The sequence below is a fragment of the Pan paniscus genome, chromosome 1, assembly GCF_029289425.2.
Source record: "Pan paniscus chromosome 1, NHGRI_mPanPan1-v2.0_pri, whole genome shotgun sequence".
Lineage (NCBI taxonomy): Eukaryota > Metazoa > Chordata > Mammalia > Primates > Hominidae > Pan > Pan paniscus.
In genome coordinates, this window is record NC_073249.2 from 137807131 (window position 1) to 137825532 (window position 18402).

At 38.6% G+C, this 18402-nt stretch overlaps 1 protein-coding gene across 1 annotated transcript in view; it reads left to right on the forward strand.

Moving 5' to 3' along the window:
• Window positions 1-18402, forward strand: part of GBP7 (guanylate binding protein 7) — a 44200-nt gene that overhangs the window by 7711 nt on the left and 18087 nt on the right. The window contains exons 3-6 of the mRNA XM_008960477.6: window positions 3423-3550; window positions 15466-15575; window positions 15779-15975; window positions 17668-17913. Coding sequence (XP_008958725.4) covers window positions 3423-3550; window positions 15466-15575; window positions 15779-15975; window positions 17668-17913 — 681 coding nt within the window. The remainder of the gene's footprint in view (window positions 1-3422; window positions 3551-15465; window positions 15576-15778; window positions 15976-17667; window positions 17914-18402) is intronic.

The window sequence follows — 18402 nt, forward strand, 5'->3', positions numbered from 1 at the left end:
ACTTTTATAAATACTTATCTAGTTCTTTTCCTTTTTTTTCTCCTTAGGAATGGGTAGGTAACCAAGCGAAAAAGTAAGAGGAAAAATAGAGCAAAAATAGAGAAGTTAGAAGCCTCTATATGCCAATCAGAAATACATCTCATTGTTTCTGAGATGTTTGGGATCCCTTCCAATTTTAAATGATCTTCTTAAAGTGCAGTTCTTGAAAGTTCATCTGGAATGTTCCACATAATGGCCATTGTAATTCTAAACTACTTTTGGTGTAATTTCCCCATCAATTGAGAAGTGTGCATGAGATGGACCATAAATATAGCTGGCTAGAGTCCCAGGAGAAAGATTATTCTGACATGCCTTTAAATTTGAGTATCTCATTTTGTTTCTCATTAATCTCTGAAGAGAAAAAAATAAAATCCTATGAATCTGGTTGGGAATGTCAGGAGTTTGGACTGGTGTTTTGTTTCATAATGTACCTGGTCCAGGGTATTTATTTTAGTTGGTGGACAGTCATTGCCTTAGTTGTCCAACCCATGACCACATTTTCCCTGCTGCATGGACATTTTCTTAAGTGTGGCAGATGCTCTAATGGTAACCTTGCCCATCCATGGCCAGTTTACCTTCACACAAAATACTTTATCTTCAGAGACTGGAGTCCCTCATTAATGATAGCACTGCTTTAATTGCTTTAAATTGGTCAACCCATGCCTATGTTTGGTACATTTATTTTTGCTCTTGGCAGATGTTCAGAAGTAAGAAAAGACTCAATTCACCCAATTTTTAAATCAAGCAGGCAGATATAACAAAATATTAAACCAGGCATGCAGAAGTTAAAACAAACAAACAAACAAACAAACAAAAAAACACAGAGTACTCACCAGAAGGACAATGTTCTTATCTCATGAAGGGCTTCCCAGAAAAGACAAAGTTGTTTTTAGGCTAAGAAGGGATTCAAGGCCTTTTATTGAGGTGACCTTATCCAAATAAGATCCTGAACTAGACAAAAAGAAGGGATTTTAACCCAAGGGGAGACTCAACACAGTAGAAAAGGTCAGCTGTGGAAATGAAGAAATCAAAGGGCTCAACAAGTGAATACCATGCATGGTTTCAGGGGCTGATGATCATTCCAAGATGAGCTCACTTTGGGTCCTACTTCTGATGCCAGATTATGTCAAGCTAAAATAACAAGAGAGAAAGTAGTTCTCCAAAGAAATGAGTTTATTTAAGAATGAGCAGGGGACCATATGCATACCAAATTCAGGTATGCACATTATAATAAATCATAGGTGCATCCAGGGTGGTTGAGACAGTGGGAAACTTTAAAGACAAAAAGGAGAAGTACATGCAGGGTGTTCTGAAACAAAAGTTTATTTGTTTACAGGAGCTTACTCACAGGACTTAATATGTGTGCTGGCTCTTGCCAAGAGAGAGTCTTCACAGAAGGCACCCTGATTGCAGGGACTCTGATTGCAAGTTAGACCACTTGCAACTTTACATTTAGGACTGGCTATTACTGGAAAGATGTCCTCAGAACATTAGCCTTTGTTGCAAGGTTGTGGATTGGCAACATCTTCAATGGCAGTTCCCATCACAGGAAAGTGTGCGCGAGAGCTTTTCCTTCATGGTCTGCTGACTTCATTTCATTCAAGTTTGGCATTTTGATGCTGACAACTTTCACACTTTCCACCTTTAAAATTCTAGAACTCTTTTACTAGTCCAAGGTATAACTTTTTAATTCCTGCGGTATTCTAATACCTCATGGATTTTCTTAAATATTTTCCTGATTTTTGTCATCATCCATCTGAAACACTTCAGTGGGTTCTGTTACTAACAAATCTGGTCTACTGGGCTACATATTCAGCGGTTCAAATCACAGACTCCTCAACTACATTTCAAGATTTTATTCTCACTACTCCACTCCTGGAAGCCATTTCAACAGACTGTACTAGAATGGATGCTTTATACTGTCCTTCCCATGTCAGAATCTCCTCTATTTGGATAACCTTCTGTTAACGTGGGACCTGCATAAGGAAAAAGAATCACTACATGAAGATGAACCCAGTACCCGGACCTCTTGTATCAGCCCTCTCTCTAATTTTACTTATGAATGCATGCTTTTTTCTTCCTCTTGAGTGTTGCATAAAAATACACAGGTATCTTAGTTTGTGTCTGCCACTATGACAAAATACATTAGACAGGGTAATTTATAAATAATAAAAACTTATTTCTCGTAGATCTGGAGGTTGGGAAGTCCAAGATTAAGGCACAAGGAGATTCAGTGTCTAGTGAGGGCTTGTTACTCATAGAGGGGGTTTCCCACTGTCCCCATATGGCAGAACAGGCAGAAGGAACAATGAAATTGGTCTTTTTATATATATACTTTAAGTTCAGGGATATATGTGCAGAACATGCAAGTTTCTTACATAGGTATACACGTGTCATGGTGGTTTGCTGCACCCATCAACCCATCATCTGCATTAGGCATTTCTCCTAATACTATCCCTCCCCTAGCCCCCACCCCCCAACAGGCCCTGTTGTGTGATGTTCCCCTCCCTGTGTCCATGTGTCCCCATTGTTGGACCCCCACTTAGGAATGAGAACATGTGATGTTTGGTTTTCTGTTCCTGCGTTAGCTTGCTGAGAATGATGGTTTCCAGCTTCATCCATGTCCCTGCAAAGGACATGAACTCATCCCTCAAGGCCTTTTATAAGGGCATTAACTTTATTACTGAGGACATGACCCTTCATGACTTAATCACTTCTGGCTTTTTTTTTTTTTTTTTTTTGAGACGGAGTCTCACTCTGTCACCAGGCTGGAGTGCAGTGGCACAATCTCAGCTCACTGCAGTCTCTCTGCCTCCTGGTTTCAAGCAACTCCCCTGCCTCAGCCTCCCAAGTAGCTGGGACTACAGGCGTGCACGACCATGCCTGGCTAATTTTTTGTATTTTAGTAGAGACAGGATTTCACCATGTTGGCCAGGATGGTCTCTATCTTCTGACTTTGTGATTCACCTGCCTCGGCCTCCCAAAGTGTTGGGATTACAGGTGTGAGCCACCACACCCAGCCCACTTCTGACTTCTTAATATCATCACCTTGGGGTTTGGTTTCAGACTTCACTGAAGTTCCAACGTATGAAAGGAGGATTGGAGGGACTAACTTCAGACCATAGCAACAGGTTAATAGAGTTTACATTAATTCTGTAATAGAACTTATTTGAGCCCATATAGACATGAAGTGAATAGGGGACCCAAGTACTTCCTGAGAAAGTCATTTATACAAATAAAGATTTGATTGACTGTCTTTGCTGAAATGGAAGCAACCCGTTTCCCCTGCCAGGAACTTAACGTTCCTATACATTTAACTGGTATAGGCCTTGTCTGCCTGGATTCTGCTGTCACTATATGTTGTTTCTCCTCTTCCCTTGAAGGCTTCCCTCTGGGCTGCACAGTGAAGTCTGAAACCAAAGGCATCTGGATGTGGTGTGTGCCCCACCCCTCCAAGCCAAACCACACCCTGATCCTTCTGGACACGGAGGGCCTGGGTGATATGGAAAAGGTAAGAAAGAGACATAGAGAAATCTTCTTTACCTTTGATTCTCTATTTATGTTTTTATGCATAGTATCAATCCAACTTCTCTGGCCTATTCCTGAATCACAAATCTGATTATGGGAAACAAAGCTAAATTTCATTTCCTGGAACTTACTTTCTTGGTAAGCACAAATATTTTGGACTATTGGTGATACATCTTCTTATTTTTAACAGTTGGATGAATTATAAAATTTAATAAATACTTACTGCATGGCAGAAGTCTAGGGCTGTGTGCTATATTAATACAGAATCCTGAATTTCAAAGCTCTACGCTAATCAATGAACCAGGTAAATGCTCAGAGCCTAGCGGCGAAGACAACATTGTGACCATTTAGAGTGCTCAGATGCTGAAAGTGAGGGCCTAACCTAATGATACAATTTAGGAGAAAGCTTCCTGGAAGAAGCTGTAACCTGTGGGATTAATGGGTGCTACTAGTTAAGGTGTGTGGGGTTCGTAGGCTTGAAGGTAGAATCAGGAAAATAGAGTTTCACTGAAATAACCTGTTTTTAAATGTCTAGAAAAGCACTAGCTAGCCGGGCACGGTGGCTCACACCTGTAATCCCAACACTTTGCAAGGCCGAGACGGGTGGACCATCTGAGGTCAGAAGTCCGAGACCAGCCTAGCCAACATGGTGAAACCCCATCTCTACTGAAAATGCAAAAATTAGCCCAGCGCAGAGGCGGGCACCTGTAATCCCAGCTATTCAGGAGGCTGAGGCAGGAGTATCGCTTGGACCCGGGAGGTGGAGGTTGCAGTGAACCGAGATCATGCCACTGCACTCCAGCCTGAGTGACAGAGTGAGACTCCATCTCAAAAACAAAACAAACAAACAAACAAAAAAAAAAAGAAAAAGAAAAGAAAACCACCAGCTATACCGGGAACATTTATAAAATTTTTACCCAATTTACTGGGCTAGGCAATGTAGTCATCACTGACTTCTAGAATAGTGTGAGCTAGCCCCACACAAAAATTTGCAAATTGGCTAATTCTAGATAATTTTGCTTTATAGTATTAAGTGCAGTCTTTTCCTTTATTTATATTAGTCTGAGTGTAAATTGAAAATAGGATTAGTCAGAAACGACAGGGGGATGTTACCACTGACCCCACATAAACACAATATTAAGAAAACCTCCATGGACATAAACTAGACAATCTACACAAAATGGACAAATTTGTTGACACATATACCCTCTCAAGACTTAACTGGGAAGAAATTGAATCCCTGAACAGATAAATGACGAGCTCTGAAATTGAGGCAGTAATAAATAGCCCACCTACCAAAAAAAAAAAAAGCCCAGAAACAGATGGATTCATAGCTGAATTTACCAGATGTACAAAGAAAAGCTGGTAGCATTCCTACTGAAAATATTCCAAAAAATTGAGGAGGAGGCACTCCTGCCTAACTCATTCTATGGGGCCAGCATCATCCTGATACCAAAACCTGGAAGAGATACAACAACAAAAGAGAAAATTTCAGGCCAATATCCTTGATAACATCAATGCAAAAATCCTCAACAAAATACAGGCAAACTAAATCCAGCAACACATCAAAAAGCTTATCCACCATGATCAAGTAGGCTTTATCCCTGGAATGCAAGAATGGATCAAGATATGCAAATCAATAAATGTGATTCATCCCATAAACAGAAATAAAGACAAAAACCACACAATAGATGCAGAAAATGTTTTCAATAAAATTCAAAGTCCATTCATGGTAAAAACTCTCAATAAACTAGGTATTGAAGGAACATAGCTCAAAATGATAAGAGCCATATATGACAAACCCACTGTCAACATCATACTAAATGGGCAAAAGCTGGAAGCATTCCTCTTGAAAACCGGCACAAGAGAAGGATGCCCTCTCTCACCACTCCTGTTCAACATAGTATTGGAAGCCTTGGCCAGGACAATCAGGCAAGAGAAAGCAATAAAGGGCATCCAAACAGGAAAAGAGGAAGTCAAACTCTTGCTGTTTGTCAATGACATGATTATATGTCTAGAAAACCCCCTAGTCTCAGCCCAAAAGCTTCTTAAGCTGATAAACAACTTCAGCAAAGTCTCAGGATACAAAATCGATATGCAAAAATCACTAACATTCCTATACACCAACCACAGTCAAGCTGAAAGCCAAATCAGGAACAAACTCCCATTCATAATTGCTGCTTAGGAATACAGCTAACTAAGGAGGTAAAAGACCTCTCCAAGGAGAACTACAAACCACTGCTCCAAGAAATCAGAGATGACACAAATAAATGGAAAAACATTCCTTCCTCATGGAGAGACAGAATCAATATTGTTAAAATTTACCTTACTGCCCAAAGCAATTTATAGATTCAATGCTATTCCTATTAAACTACCATTGAGATTCTTCACAGAATTAGAAAAAAACTGTTTTTAAAAAATTCATATGGGACAGAAAAAGAGCTCAGGCAAAAAATAGCCAAGGCAATTCTAAGCAAAAAGAACAAAGCTGGATGCTACTCGACATCAAACTATACTACAGGGCTACAGTAACCAAAATACATGGAACTGGTACAAAAACAGACACATAGACCAATGGAACAGAACAGATAACCCAGAATTTAAGACTGCACAACTACAACTATCTGAACTTTGACAAACCTGAAAAAAAAAAAAAAAAACAATGGGGAAAAGATTCCCTATTCAATAAATGGTGCTGGGATAACAGGCTAGCCATATGCAGAAGATTGAAATTGGACCCTTTACTTAGACCATATACAAAAGTTAACTCAAGATGGATTAAAGACTTAAATATACAACCCAAAACTATAAAAAACCTGGAAAACCACCCTGGCCATATCATTCAGGACATAGGCATGGGCAAAGATGTCACGATGAAGACACCAAAAAAGCTGTAGTAACAAAAGCAAAAATTGACAAATGGGAACTAACTAAACTAAAGAGCTTCTGCACAGCAAAAGAAACCATCAACAGAGTAAACAAACAACCTAAAGAATGGGAGAAAATATTTGCAAACTCTGCAGCTGACAAAGGACTAATACCCAGCATCTATAAGGAACGTAAACAAATTCACACACACAAAAAAATACATTAAAAAGTGGGCAAAGGACATGAACAGACACTTTTCAAAAGAAGACATACATGCAGCCAACAATCATATGGAAAAAAAAAACTTAACATCACTGACCATTAGAGAAATGCAAATCAAAACCACAATACTATCATGATCACACCAGTCAGAATGGCTATTATTAAAAAGTCAAAAAATAACAGATGCTGGTTAGGTTGTAGAGAAATAGGAACACTTATCCATTGTTGGTGGGAGTGTAAATTAGTTAAACCATTGTGGGAGACAGTGTGGCAACTACTCAAAGACCTAAAGACAGAACTACCATTTGACCCAGCAATGCCATTACTGGGTATGTACCCAAAGGACTATAAATTGTTCTATTATAAAGATACATGTACGTGAATATTCATTATGGCACAATAGCAAAGACATGGCATCAATTTAAAGGCCCATAAATGATAGACTAGATAAAGAAAATGTGGTACATATACACTATGGAATACTATGCAGCCATAAAAGAAGAACAAGATCATTTGCAGGGTATGGATGGAGCTGGAGGTCATTATCCTTAGCAAATGGATGCAGGAACAGGAAACCAAATACCACATGTTCTCACTTATAAGTGGGAGCTAAATGATGAGAACACATGGACACATAGAGGGAAACAACACACATTGGAGCCTATCTGAGGGTGGATAATGGGAGGAGGGAAAAGATCAAGAAAAAAACCTAATGCGTACTTGGCTAAATACCTGGGAGATGAAATAATATATGCAACGAACCCCCATGACACAAGTCTACCTATGTAACAAATCCCTGTTGTGCAGTATGAAAGCGAAAACATACTAATTCTATTTTTTTCAAAAGAAATTTTTTTAAGTGTTGTTTTTAAGCATTTGGAAAGGAAAGAAATAAGCCTTTATTGTGACAAAATTATTTCTTTTTTGTCACCTCTATTTCTAATTTTAGTTATTTACTAAACACATATAGCACTAACTATGTGCCAGGAACTATTCTAAGCACTCAATAAATAATAACTTGTTTAATCATACAATGACCCTATGAAATATGTACTATTATTATCCCTACTCGACAGATAAGGACACTGAGTAGAGAGAGGTCAAGAAACTTGCCCACGGTCACACAGCTACCAGCGGTCAAGCTGGAATCTAAGCCAGGCATCCCATCTGTGAAATCTGTGTTCTTCACTTTGCTTCCTCCCTAAGTGAAATTTTAAAATCTTCACATATGAGGAAGTTAAGGTACATTTTTTTCATTATACTTTAAGTTCTAGGGTACATGTGCACAATGTGCAGCTTTGTTACATATGTACACACGTGCCATGTTGGTGTGCTGCACCCATTAACTTGTCATTTACATTAGGTATATCCCCTAATGCTATCCCTCCGCACTCCCTCCACCCCACAGCAGGCCCCAGTGTGTGATGTTCCTCACCCTGTGTCCAAGTGATCTCATTGCTCAATTCCCACCTATGAGTGAGAACATGCAGTGTTTGCTTTTCTGTCCTTGTGATAGTTTGCTCAAAATGATGGTTTTCAGCTTCATCCATGTCCCTGCAAAGGACATGAACTCATCCTTTTCTATGGCTGCATGGTATTCCATGGTATATATGTGCCATGTTTTTTTACTCCAGTCTATTGTTGATGGACATTTGGGTTGGTTCCAAATCTTTGCTGTTGTGAATAGTGCCAAAATAAACATACATGTGCATGCGTCTTTATAGTAGCGTGATTTATAATCCTTTGGGTGTATACCCAGTAATAGGATGGCTGGGTTAAATGGTATTTCTAGTTGTAGATCCTTGTGGAATCACCATGCCGTCTTCCACAATGGTTGAACTAGATTATGGTCCCACCAACAGTGTAAAAGTGTTCCTATTTCTCCACATCCTCTCCAGCACCTGTTGTTTCCTGACTTTTTAATGATTGCCATTCTAACTGGTGTGAGATGGTATCTCACTGTAGTTTTGATTTGCATTTCTCTGATGGCCAGTGATGATGACCATTTTTTCATGTGTCTGTTGGCTGCATAGATGTCTTCTTTGAGAAGTGTCTGTTCATATCCTTTGCCCACTTTTTGATGGGGTTGTTTGATTTTTTTCTTGTAAATTTGTTTAAGTTCTTTGTATATACTGGATATTAGCCCTTTGTCAGATGGGTAGATTGTAAACATTTTCTCCCCTTCTGTAGGTTGCCCGTTCACTCTGATGGTAGTTTCTTTTGCTGTGCAGAAGCTCTTTAGTTTAATTAAATCCCATTTGTCTATTTTGGCTTTTGTTGCCATTGCTTTTGGTGTTTTAGTCATGAAGTCTTTGCCCATGCCTATGTCCTGAATGGTATTGCCTAGGTTTTCTTCTAGGGTTTTTATGGTTTTAGGTCTAACATTTAAGACTTTAATCCATTTGAATTAATTTTTTATAAGGTGTAAGGAAGGGATCCAGTTTCAGCTTTCTACATAGGGCTAGCCAGTTTTCCCAGCACCATTTATCAAATAGGGAATCCTTTCCCCATTTCTTGTTTCCCCATTTCTTGTCAGGTTTGTCAAAGATCAGATGGTTGTAGATGTGTGGTATTATTTCCGAGGGCTCTGTTTTGTCCCATTGGTCTATATCTCTGTTTTGGTACCAGTACCATGCTGTTTTGCTTACTGTAGCCTTGTAGTATAGTTTGAAGTCGGGTAGTGTGATGCCTCCAGCTTTGTTCTTTTGGCTTAGGATTCTCTTGGCAATGCGGGCTCTTTTTGGTTCCATATGAACTTTAAAGTAGTTTTTTCCCCAATTCTGTGAAGAAAGTCATTGGTAGCTTGATGGGGATGGCATTGAATCTATAAATTACCTTGGGCAGTAGGGCTATTTTCACAATATTGATTCTTCCTAACCATGAACATGGAATGCTCTTCCATTTGTTTGTGTCCTCTTTTACTTCATTGAGCAGAGGTTTGTAGTTCTCCTTGAAGAGGTCCTTCACATCCCTTGTAAGTTGGATTCCTAGGTATTTTATTCTCTTTGAAGCAATTGTGAATGGGAGTTCACTCATGATTTGGCTTTCTGTTTGTCTGTTATTGGTGTATAAGAATGCCTGTGATTTTTGTACATTGATTTTGTATCCTGAGACTTTGCTGAAGTTGCTTATCAGCTTAAGGAGATTTTGGGCTGAGACAATGGGGTTTTCTAGATATACAATCATGTCATCTGCAAACAGGGACAATTTGATTTCCTCTTTTCCTAACTGAATACCCTTTATTTCCTTCTCTTGCCTAATTGCCCTGGCCAGAACTTCCAACACTATGTTGAATAGGAGTGGTGAGAGAGGGCATCCCATCTTGTGCCACTTTTCAAAGGGAATGCTTCCAGTTTTTGCCCATTCAGTATGATGTTGGCTGTGGGTCTGTCATAAATAGCTCTTATTATTTTGAGATACATCCCATCAATACCTAGTTTATTTAGAGTTTTAAGCATGAAGGGCTGTTGAATTTGTCCAAGGCCTTTTCTGAATCTATTGAGAAAATCATGTGGTTTTTGCCTTTGGTTCTGTTTACATGATGGATTACGTTTATTGATTTGCATGTGTTGAACCAGCCTTGCATCCCAGGGATGAAGCCAACTTGATCGTGGTGGATACACTTTTTGATGGGCGGCTGGATTTGGTTTGCCAGTATCTTATTGAGGATTTTTGCACTGATGTTCATCAGGGATATTTGTCTAAAATTCTCTTTTTTTGCTGTTGTGTCTCTGCCTGGCTTTGGTATCAGGATGATGCTGGCCTCATAAAATGAGCTAGGGAGGATTCACTGTTTTTCTATCGATTGGAATAGTTTCAGAAAGAATGGTACCAGCTCCTGCTTTTACCTCTGGTAGAATTCGGCTGTGAATCTGTCTGGTCCTGGACTTTTTTTTTTGGTTGGTAGGCTATTAATTATTGCCTCAATTTCAGAGCCTGCTATTGGTCTATCAAGAGATTCAACTTCTTCCTGGTTTAGTCTTGGAGGGTGTGTGTGTCCAGGAATTTATCCATTTCTTCTAGATTTTCTAGTTTATTTGGTAGAGGTGTTTATAGTATTCTCTGATGGTAGTTTGTATTTCTGTGGGATCGGCGGTGATATGCCCTATATCGTTTTTTATTGCATCTATTTGATTCTTCTCTCTTTTCTTCTTTATTCGTCTTGGTAGTGGTCTATCAATTTTGTTGATCTTTTCCAAAAACCAGCTCCTTGATTCATTGATTTTTTGAAGGTTTTTTTTGTGTCTCTATCTCCTTCAGCTCTGCTCTGATCTTAGTTATTTCTTGCCTTCTGCTAGCTTTTGAATGTGCTTGCTCTTGCTTCTCTAGTTCTTTTAATTGTGATGTTAGGATGTCAATTTTAGATCTTTCCTGCTTTCTCTTATGGGCATTTAGTGGTATAAATTTCCCTCTACACACTTCTTTAAATGTGTCCCAGAGATTCTGGTATGTTGTGTCTTTCTTCTCATTGGTTTCAAAGAACATCTTTATTTCTGCCTTCATTATGTTATGTACCCAGTAGTCATTCAGGAGACAGTTATTCAGTTTCCATGTAGTTGAGTGGTTTTGAGTGAGTTTCTTAATCCTGAGTTCTAGTTTGATTGCACTGTGGTCTGAGAGACAGTTTGTCATAATTTCTGTTCTTTTACATTTGCTGAGGAGTGCTTTACTTCCAACTATGTGGTCAATTTTGGAATAAGTGCGATGTGGTGCTGAGAAGAATGTATATTCTGTTGATTTGGGGTGGAGAGCTCTGATGTCTATTAGGTCCTCTTTGTGCAGAGCTGAGTTCAATTACTGGATATCTTTGTTAACTTTCTGTCTCATTGATCTGTCTAACGTTGACAGTGGGGTGTGAAAGTCTCCCATTAGTATTGTGTGGGAGTCTAAGTCTCTTTGTAGGTCTCTAAGGACTTGCTTTATGAATCTGGGTCCTCCTGTATTGGGTGCATATATATTTAGGATAGTTAGCTCTTGTTGTTGAATTGATCCCTTTATCATTATGTAATGGCCTTCTTTGTCTCTTTCGGTCTTTGTTTGTTTAAAGTCTGTTTTATCAGAGATGAGGATTGCAACCCCCGCTTTTTTTGTTTGTTTTCCATTTGCCTGGTAGATCTTCCTCCATCCCTTTATCTTGAGACTATGTGTGTCTCTGCTCATGAGATGGGTCTCTTGAATACAGCACACTGATGGGTCTTGTCTCTTTATCCAATTTGCCAGTCTGTGTCTTTTAATTGGAGCATTTAGCCCATTTACATTTAAGGTTAATATTGTTATGTGTGAATTTGATCCTGTCATTATGATATTAGCTGGTTATTTTGCTAGTTAGTTGATGCAGTTTCTTCCTAGCATAGATGGTCTTTACAATTTGGCATGCTTTTGCAGTGGCTGATACTGGCTGATCCTTTCTATGTTTAGTGCTTCCTTCAGGAGTTCTTGTAAGGCAGGCCTGGTGGTGACAAAATCTCTCAGCATTTGCTTGTCTGTAAAGTATTTTATTTATCCTTCACTTATGAAGCTTAGTTTGGCTGGATATGAAATTCTGGGTTGAAAATTCTTTTAAGAATGTTGAATATTGGCCCCCACTCTCTTCTGGCTTGTAGAGTTTCTGCCAAGAGATCTGCTATTAGTCTGATGGGCTTCCCTTTGTGGGTAACCCGACTTGTCTCTCTGGCTGCCCTTAACATTTTTTCCTTCATTTCAACTTTGGTGAATCTGACAATTATGTGTCTTGGAGTTGCTTTTCTCGAGGAGTATCTTTGTGGCATTCTGTGTATTTCCTGAATTTGAATGTTGGCCTGCCTTGCTAGGTTGGGGAAGTTCTCCTGGATAATATCCTGAAGAGTGTTTTCCAACTTGGTCCCATTCTCCCCATCACTTTGAGGTACACCAGTCAGACAGAGATTTGGTCTTTTCACATGGTCCCATATTTCTTGGAGGCTTTGTTCATTTCTTTTTACTCTTTTTTCTCTAAACTTCTCTTCTCACTTCATTTCATTCATTTGATCTTCAATCACTGTTACCCTTTCTTCCACTTGATCAAATTGGCTACTGAAGCTTGTTCATGCATCACGTAGTTCTCATGCCATGCTTTCCAGCTCCATCAGGTCATTTAAGGTCTTCTCTATGCTGTTTATTCTAGTTAGCCATTCGTCTAATCTTTTTTCAAGAACATCCTCCTTTAGCTTGGAGAAGTTTGTTACTACTGATTGTCTGAAGCCTTCTTCTCTCAACTTGTCAAAGTCATTCTCCATCCAGCTTTGTTCCATTGCTGGCGAGGAGCTGCATTCCTTTGGAGGAGAAGGGGTGCTCTGATTTTTAGAATTTTCAGCTTTTCTGCTCTGGTTTCTCCCCGTCTTTGTGGTTTTATCTACCTTTGGTCTTTGCAATGGTGATGCACAGATGGGGTTTTGGTGTGGATGTCCTTTCTGTTTGTTAGTTTTCCTTCTAACAGTCAGGGCCTTCAGCTGCAGGTCTGTTGGAGTTTGCTGGAGGTCCACTCCAGACCCTGTTTGCCTGGGTATCACCAGTGGAGGCTGCAGAACAGCAAGTATTGCAGAACGGCAAATGTTGCTGCCTGATCCTTCCTCCGGAAGCTTTGTCCCAGAGGGGCACCCGGCTGTTTGAGGTGTCAGTGGGCCCCTACTGGGAGGTGCCTCCCAGTTAGGCTACTCGGGGGTTGGGGACCCACTTGAGGAGGCAGTCTGTCCATTCTCAGATCTCAAACTCCGTGCTGGGAGAACCACTACTCTCCTCAAAGCTGTCAGACAGGAATGTTTTATTTTATTTTTTAAAAATTTTATTAACTTTCATGGTATTTCATTAAGTTCAGGGGCACCACTGGACTTAAAATATTTTTTAACTTCTTTATTTTATTTTATTTTATTTAGTTTGGAGGTAAGCCTGAACTTAAATTTAAAGTTAAAAAAAAAAGGAAAATAGAGGCCAGGTGTGGTGGCCCACACCTGTAATTCCAGCACTCAGGGAGGCCAAGGTGGGTGGATCACCTGAGGTCAGGAGTTCAAGACCAGCCTGGCTAACATGGTGAAATCCCATCTCTATTAAAAATACAAAAATTAGCTGGGCATGATGGCAGGTGCCTGTGATCCCAGCTATTTCAGAAGCTGAGGTGGAAGAATTGCTTGAACCCGGAAGGTGGAGGTTGCAGTGTTTGCACCATTGCACTGCAGCCTGGGCAACAGAGCAAGTCTCCATCTCAAAAAAAAGAAAAAAAGAAAATAGAATTTTTGGCTTTCATACTGCAAAAATTATAAATGTGTGTGGGGTCTCATTTAGAAACAGTGAATTTAAACATACAGTACTAAAGTTATCAATCATCATTTCAGTGTACAACAAAGATAAAATATTGATTTGAAATAGATTGTAATGGGCATAAACTTTTTTATTTGCAAAAGTATGACTGTTCAAGGGACCAAAATATACAAATATATACATGCTTGATGGAAGCAAAATTACTTGTCGGCCTTGGAATTTGTGGATTTGGTCAGCATTTAATTCTATTTAAGGGACCTTCATGTCTTGCCCTGAATACTATTTCCAGCCTTGTCTTCTCCACATACCTATTCACTCATGCAGTTGAATTAAATAACTCTGTAATGTCATTATATGATCATACCCTAACAATTTTGACTTGGGTTCTGTTGGGTCTCTCACCTTTTTAATTCTTTCATTTCCACAAGTCCTGATTTTATGTACTCCTTAACGTCCAGCTCATTTCAACCTACTGCCATCTTATTTGAGTTAGACATAGTAACTTCTTGCTTGAATTCACAGAGCATTTGTTTCTCTTTATTTTCCTTCCTTCCCACTTCCCATTTTTTGGATTGTTGTCTGTTTTGTTTTTTACATTACGACTTTTGTTCCACTCCTGGCAGAAGTTATCATCTTGCTTGCATTTTTATGTTGACAATGCTATCTGCCACTCCTGAAAGTCATCTTCTTGTGATTATGGAACTTTGCATCCACAAAATCAAAGGCAGCATCTGCATTTTGTACATAGCTGAACAATTTTTGGTGAATTCAATTGATTAACATTGGCATTCCTAATATAGGCATGATTGAGAAAATTTGCAAAAGGATTATTGTTCACTAATTACTACATACTTACTATGCTGTAGGCACTGCATTAAATATTTTACACATTGACAGTGTCAACTGCTACTTTTAATATCTAAAGAAAGAGAAGCCCTGAGAAAATCAATATAAATGGCAAAAATACAGCTTGACTTTAACATGATCTTCAAAATTCATATTACATGCCCTACTATTCAGCTATATATACTACAGCTGAAATAGTGAATGAACAACCAAATGAATGAATTAATAAGTGAATGAATCAAAAGGAGACTCTTAAGTCCTATCTGTAATGTGCTTTCTAGTGTCACAAACAATATCAGATTAAGTTTGGAAAAATTTAAGTTTATTGCATACAAAAAGTAGAGAGCATCATTCAGGAGACTTCATACCAAGATGCTCTCCTCATAATGGTTACAGCACCACTGATAAAGCATAAAGGAAGAAATATATTTACTTATCGTGTGATTGGCTTTATACATTAACAATATTTTTAGGGCAAATAGAGATGTTTAGGCGCTTTTTCTATAGCTGATTTATTTAATTTCACTGAATCATGCTGGCAAGCATATAAAGCTTACATTTGTGTTTCCTTTAGACACAGCATTTTGGGAAAACTGGAATGACTTCAGTTTTGGTTACATGGATACAAGTAGTTGACCTTGAGATGTATCTAAACTGTGGCTTCCATTTTTTTTTTTTCTTTAACACTAGAGTGACCCTAAGAGTGACTCGTGGATCTTTGCCCTGGCTGTGCTTCTAAGCAGCAGCTTTGTCTACAACAGCATGGGCACCATCAACCACCAGGCCCTGGAGCAGCTGCAGTATCCTTCCAGGAAGTGAAGAGCCAGGTTTTATGGAGTTTAGGGGAATGGAAACTGATACTGTGTCTTCTTTGTTGTGACTCAGTTGTCCTGGTTGAGTAAGAAGAGAAACAGCGCAAAAGGGAATGTGTATAAAACTTGTTTCTAAGTGAGATGTGGAAATGATGGTGTAGGGTGCTATCCTTCCTTAGCTGAGATCCCAGCTACGTGACTGAGCTAACAGAGCTAATCAGGGCAAAATCGTGCCCCAGACCTGATGAAGTTGAGGACTCCAGCGAGTTTGTGAGTTTCTTTCCAGACTTTATTTGGACTGTTCGAGATTTTACCCTGGAGCTGAAGTTAGATGGACACCCCATCACAGAAGATGAGTACCTGGAGAATGCCTTGAAGCTGATTTCAGGTATCAGAGCATGGCCTAGATGGGAGAAGGTTCAGTAGCAGGTGGGATCAACTAGGACCTACCATTCAACACCTGACACAAATTTTTATATTGGACTGGATTGAGGCCCTTGCTCATGGTGGTTGGTGATTGACAAGTGATTATGATTTTTGTGGTTATTTTTGCTTGAAATTTCCCAGAGGCTGAGGTTCAAATTCATTGAGGAAATTTAAATCTCAAAGTTCTATCAAATGATTTTAGACCAATAAGTACCATGAAAAATATATTGAGGATTACAATTAGTATTATCACATCCTAAGACTCATATATTTGTGTTACTTATTAACTTCAAGTGCTCCTCCTATTCTATTTGGAGAAAATTAACTAATAAGCTTGGAAGCTGGTAAACACAGAATCGCAAGAAGTCAAATGATCCAATTTTGGAAATATATTTCACTCAGTCTATTTTATTAGCCTGGATACTTATAACCTTTAGAGAAAAAGGAGATTCATACAGTTAATGATTCAGGAAATTAAAAAAAAAATACACAGACATATGCTTCCAGTAGGACTGTCAAATCCTTTATTTTACCGTTTTCATAACATCACCTACTTCATTCTACAGTCTCATATAATATGTTGTCAATCTATTATACATTTGTTAAACAGATTATATTTAGTGGAGTGGATACCTGTTGGCACCTACAATCAATATCCATCTTTGTTCATTTGTTCATCCTTTCAACAAACATTTGTTTTGAATAACTGATATATGTCACAGAATCCCTCTGCAAGACAATGTTAGACCTAATATAATCTGACCTGAGTATTTTCCGTCTCTTTCAAACATTTTTCCCAGCCACATCTTGTCCTTGTTTCTAGCATTTAAATTTTAAGCCCAACATTTCATTTCTGACATGTGGACAGTAAGATTGAGAAAGTCCATGATGCTATGTAATATTAGCCAGAAACAGGAAGAAAAATATGACAGGACCTCATTTCTATATGGATTCTATTTCAAAACGTCAAATACATAGAAATAGAGAGTAGAACAGTGGTTACCAGGGCATGGTGAGGGAGGAAATGAGGACATGTGGGTGAAGGGTACAAACTTGAAGTTATATAGGGTGGGAAAGTCTAGGGCTCTAATACACTGCAGGAGAACTATCCTTAACAATATTGTATTTTACATTTAAAATTTACAGAGATTAGATTTTAGGTACTCTTACCACAAAAAAAGGGAAGAAAAGTATAGAAAGTATTGGATATATAATTTGCTTACTTAGTAGTAATTTCACTATGTACATGTATATCGAAACATCATGTTATAACATGATAAATATATACAATTTTTAAAGAAAGTACTTCTTATCATATTTTAGTTAATCATAATTCAACAAACATTTTAAAAATCGTCAGTCTACCAGACATCATACAGTAGCTGAGGAAACCAACCACAAATTCCTTCACTTGAGGTGGATGCATTCCCTTCATTTCCAGAAGTACCTTTTTGACTCTGCTTTGTGCAGAAATTGACTTTTCATACCTTAAGTAGATTAGCATAAGTTTGGTTGCATGAGAGGTTTGATTACATAGAGTAGATTCACAGACACAAGAGACTGTAGTGATTGATGGAAGGAACTTTGGAAATGAAAATCTTCAGGCTCACTTAAAACCTGTTCTTCAGTAGTCACTTTTTCACTAATTCTGCAGGCAAGAATCCCCAAATCCAAAATTCTAACAAGCCCAGGGAGTGGATCAGGCATTTCTTTCCAAAACGGAAGTGCTTTGTCTTTGACCGGCCAATAAATGACAAAAAACTCTTACTCCATGTTGAAGAAGTACGAGAAGACCAACTGGATAGTAATTTCCAGATGCAATCAGAAAATTTCTGTTCTTATATCTTCACCCATGCAAAGACCAAGACCCTGAGAGAGGGAATCCTTGTCACTGGAAACCGTGAGTCTATTTCCCTATATGGGTGTTTACTGAGGCCTACTGTATCTCAAAAACTAGTAAACTAAGCTTATGAGCACGAACAACTGGTAAGGAGATAACATCTGTGTTATGAGGTGTGGGATAAGTGAAGGATTTTTTCTCAGTGAGGGTATAAAAGCTGTATTGTGAATTTACACAAAACAGAAAGTAAGTAGCATGTCATGAGTTTCTGCAAGCCTATTGAGATTTTGAGATACAAAATTCAGCGTAATCTTATAAACAAAGCTGGCTTCATGAACATGTTACCTGTGCAGTCTTTTAGTGCTCTGTACAGAAAAGAGCTTCTCACAGGGTTTGATGTTCTGGCACTGTCTTAAGTGTTTTTATAAAAGCACCTGCATTTACATTCAGAATTATGATCCACAAATGATATAATTTACTTTGCTGAATAAACGCTTTTAAATTTTTACTTAAGCAGAAAAGTTTTTTTTTTTTTTCAAGAAACCCTTG